General features: G+C 42.4%; 1 protein-coding gene across 1 annotated transcript in view; it reads right to left on the bottom strand.

The window, feature by feature from the left end:
• ATP8B1 (ATPase phospholipid transporting 8B1) overlaps positions 1-4,883 on the bottom strand; it is a 127,955-nt gene that overhangs the window by 40,787 nt on the left and 82,285 nt on the right. Inside the window, exons 5-6 of the mRNA XM_019640608.1 lie at positions 800-898; positions 620-681 (exon numbers count right to left, since the gene is read on the bottom strand). Of these exons, the coding sequence (XP_019496153.1) occupies positions 620-681; positions 800-898 (161 nt within the window). The remainder of the gene's footprint in view (positions 1-619; positions 682-799; positions 899-4,883) is intronic.

The following is a 4,883-nucleotide window of genomic DNA, read 5'->3' on the forward strand; positions in this document are numbered from 1 at the left end:
TGCCTCAAGACCCGTGTTCCAAAAACAACTCATACTGGTGTGTGAGTTGGCGTTTGGGTCACAGTTGACTGTAGTAATTGAAGCATTTCTTAAGCATTCCTTCTGTGTGTTGGAGGCTCTAGTGGATGCAAAAACAAACACTCAAGGCAGTCTCCTCGAGAAACTTATAGTTCGGTACAGAAGGTGAGACAAATAATTCAAATAACATTCAGATCATAATAAGAAAGATGAGAACAAATGCTCTGAAAGTGCAGTGAAGAAGAAATCACTTTAGCTGGAGAATCAGGGCAGGTGTCAAGACATTTGAGCCAAGCCCTGGACTAATAGTTTGGGACTAGTAGAGATGGGAGCAGCACCATTGGGCTGAAGGAGTTGTGTAAACAAAGGAGAGCTGATGACACAACCCAAACGGCAACCTCCCATAATCCACTTTGGGTTTGGCCTCCAGGTCGCAAACGGGGTACAAAGTCTTAGTAAAGTTAAAAGAGGCCTTGCAATGAATGGGTAAATGCAACTGATAGACTTCTAAGTTCAAATGGTTATCTCTAAGCATGTTTCACATGACATATTACACATGACAGCTTTGTAACTAGGTTACCAATTAAGGCAGGTACAGTACCTGCCATCCTTAATGACTTCACACGACCTGTTGTTGATTTCATTATCCATCTTATGGCGAGCCTTTAGAAGAGAGATGGGGAAACGTTATTTGAATAATCTCGAAAGGTAAAGTATTAATGCCAAACTAAGAAAATGAGCTCGCAGCCATGGAGGAGAAAGGTGTGTGGGAAATCCTTACCACATCATCCACCAGGTCTTTGACTGCCGTGATGCCCAGCACCATCAGCAAGGGCACCAGGGTGGTGTACCACGCCAGGGTCGTGATCTGAGGGATTGCCTGGAAGAAATGAAAGGGCATACGTGTGTGCCCATGAAGGCAGAGCTGACCTATGGGCATCTAACCACTAATTTTAAACTTGCTGATGTGAAGTCCAGTCACCATCATCACCCAAGTCTACATCCTGCAGAGTGTGCAGAAAAGGCATCTAAGCCCCCAGCCAACCTTCTTCTCAGAATCTCTCTAGCTTCTGGCCTCCTGGAACAGAGCACAGAGCACAGTGGCTCCTGGAACTCTCTCACTGTCCCCTTAACTGGACACCAAGGGGGCTTTGTAGCATGGCACCTAAAAAAGAGAACTGCTCCAAATTTTTTGTGAAAGTCCTAGTTAACATGGAGAGGGCAGTGAGAGGTGTGCGGGAAAGGGGATGCATGCAGCAGGCTTTACATCACTGGTGGCTTAGCCTGGCGTCTCTGATGGAGGTAAAAATGGCAGTAGGTAGTGGTTGCCTCAGAAAGCTAGGGCTTGGTTGGCCTCTTTGGAGGCACTAGAAGAAGCGCTTCCTTCATGGTCATTGCTATTGGTCCAGCCAAGAAAGGGGTTGGCCTTGCAGGAAGCTCCGCCTCCACCAAGTTGGGACAAAGGACTGGGAAGCAAGCTTAGGAAAGCTCTCTTGGAATTATCCTCTTGATCACTGGGGCATATAATGTACTGGTTAAAATGACAAGCTTTAAAGTCAAGCTCCTGGATCTTAGTCCTGCCCAGTTCTACCACTTATGGATATGGGACTCTGAGCAAGTTTCTCCGCCTTGCCAGGCCTCAGTTTTTCTCTGCAAAATGGAAGTTATGATAGTACTCAACTCAGAGTATAAGAATTACGTGAAGTAACCATGCAAGTAAAGGGCTGTCTAAGGCTATTACTATTACCCTAATTTGGATTGCTATACTTTGAGACAATTGGAGCAGTCGGAAGAGAGAAAGAACATTTCCCACATTATTGTCAATACATGCAACTCCCCTTTTCCCTGCTAGAAGTAAGGGGAAAGTAGCCCACTTATCACACAGCAGGACTTTATAATTTGTAGTGTTTATCTCTACACAAGCCTATCTCAAAAGTCTCTCTTGTTAACAGGACCAGCCTGTACTATCAAGTCATCAGGTTTTATATTCTACAAAATCTGTTGAGTATCCATTTCTGTCTCTCTTTCTCTCTCTCCTTCATACCCACCCATACACACATACTACCATTTTCACAAAACCTTACTGGGTGAATCCCAGCAGGTAAGAAAGACCGTTTTCCAAAACCAATGCTTGATGTAAAGAATCTGATAAGGGCNGGCCATTCCTGCTGGGCAGAGGCATCCAGAAACTTCCCTTCCTCTGTCTACCTTAACTCTTAACCATTAGCCTAGATGATCAAACTGCTGTTTAAAAACTTAGCTTCTAATATTTAATCACACTAAGGTGATTCTACAAAACATATGTGTTACAGAAAATGTCCAGACCCTGCTGACTTACTGTTTTTCAGAATGAATAACTGGATCCCATATCTTTGAGAAGATAATTCTGAGTAAGGAGCTGGTAAACCTTACCCCCAATACTTGGCATGTCCCACCCACTCATTATTCTCCCACATGGGAATAATAGCTGTTTCATAGTTAAGACCGAACAATCAACTGACTGACTTCTAGAACAAAGGAAGACCTAAGTTTTACTCAGATGATTCAGCTGTCCATAAAGAAGCTTATGCATAGCTGAGGTGTGAGGGAAGGTGTTTGCGCCACAGTGGGAAATTCAGCATTAGCCTTGAGTGGAGCACAGGGGAGTGGTGTCCCAACTCTGCCACTTACTCTGTGACTTTGGGCAGGCTACTTCACCTCCTGTGCCTCAGTTTTGTGATGGGTAATGTTGAGGTAATAATACTTGTCCCATACAGTGGTTGAGGACATTCAATGAGCTAACACATAAAGCTAATGTAACCTAGTAGGCGCTCAATAAATGTATTGAAAACTGGTAAAAAACCAGGACTTTACTCTCTTTCAAGAGGGAGCATAATAATCAAACAAAGGGAGAATTCAAAACTGTTTATTGGCAAAGACTTTAAAAATCTTTTCCTTTTTTTCTGAAGACTATGTGAATAGTCACTGCTATGTGTCTGGATACTGTTCGGCTGTTTACAGAAGGCTCGGACATACATTCTGCCACCAATCCTTTTACCTTCCCTGAAACACGGGAGCAAGGCAGGCTGGAGAGCAACACTTTACAGATGGAATAGAAAAGAGGTTGGTGGATTAGGGACAGAGTTGGACAGAAAGCAAGTGGTAGAGGCAAGGCCAGCTCTCGGGGCTTCTTGTCCAGAGAGCACAGCTTTCAATGTAACAAACATGGCTTCCAAGGTCAGCTTTAACGGGGATCCAGCTAAGACCCACTCACCCATCCAGTTCAGCTGTTTCGACATAGCAGAGGCTGTTAGGTTCAGAGCTGGACAGAAGCAGAATATCAGCCTGTTCGAAACAAAACACACCAATGACACACAGACCCCGCCCCCAAGGCAAAACTGAGGTTCGGGTCAGATGGGGGAAAAACGGAATGAGAGAGGCATAGCGTGTTCACTTACTGGAACAAAATCATTTTTCTTCAGACGAATAACATCTCCAACTTGAATCTCCTTCCACTTGGCAACCTTGAATCTAAATATTAAAAATAAAGACAGTTTCTTTGTTTTTAAAAAGTGACTGGCAAGAGATTTGAAGTTATTCTGCAGGAAGCCAAAGATTCTGGGAAAACATGTAAATGACAGGGAAAAGTTTCACTAAAAGTTCAGCCATTGAATGATGTAACCACATTAAGTGGTTATGAGAATTGTATTATCCCCTGAAGGAAGCAATGATATGGTGACAACTTTGATGTGTTCTTACCATCCTACATCATGCAATGAAGGGTTAATGGGGGCTACTTAAATATGTCACGCGGAGATACATGTCTCTCCCTTTTGTTTTTGCTCATGTCCTGTGTTCCCACCTCGCCTGTTCTCTTTCATCTCCATTATCCCTCACCTCCTCGGTTGCAGGTCCCAGGTCAGGAACACATGGCTTCCACATGGGCCACCTGGAAACCTCATGGAACTTTAAAGTTTAAATTATCTTTTTAATGAGTGTATATCACTTTAATTAGTCTAATAAGGATATTGATAAAATGAAAATAAATAAAAAGATGACTATCTTCAATATTAAATTGCATAGGAATATCCATTTAAATTTCTAACAAATCAACATTTTAAAAAGTTTTAAAATATAGTCTGTTTTAAAGGTTTTCACATATGAAAAAGCTATCTCCAACAGATATTGTGAACCTACTACAACTAAACAACTTAAGATTTTTGGAGGCAGAAATCCAATTACTGTGTTTGTCCCCATGAATTTATGGATAAAAAAGACCTGGAGATTTAAAATACATTTTAAATGTATGCTTCCATCCCAGTTTCCCCAATTATATAAGAATTTAACACACAATTCTTAATCCCAGGATTTTAAAAGAATTTAGCTTGTCTTTCAAACAATGAAACCAGGTCCTTTACATCTTGATATCTCTAACATTGTCAATTAGCAATTTGCGTGTGGGTCTCAAATGATAAGTGAACAAGTTAGCACCTTTCTTGTCACAGCTCTTTGTGGGTGTTAGAAACCATTCCATTGGACTCTCCCACTGCCATGCTGCCCCATCAATGCTCAAGTCCTGACATGGGTTTGACCCCACTCCAGAGGCTGCCAGGGCCACAGCCCTGCCTGATATGTTCCCAACACCCCCAAATTCAAGGCAACTCAGAGCTACTCTTTACCAGTGTGGTTACCAGGCTGAGGGCTAGTTAGCCAGAGATGTGTGGGTTAGCTATTACAGTCTCACCACCCTTCAGAATAGTGATTCTAAGGGACTTGAAAGGCAACTTTGGAACAGAATTCATTATTTGCGAGGAGGAAAAAAAAGCCATCTAAACATATTTATACATTGATGGAATCTATATTCAAATTAGACCTAGTGAAAGTGT

Source organism: Hipposideros armiger, unplaced genomic scaffold (assembly GCF_001890085.2).
Source record: "Hipposideros armiger isolate ML-2016 unplaced genomic scaffold, ASM189008v1 scaffold_52, whole genome shotgun sequence".
NCBI classification, from domain to species: domain Eukaryota; kingdom Metazoa; phylum Chordata; class Mammalia; order Chiroptera; family Hipposideridae; genus Hipposideros; species Hipposideros armiger.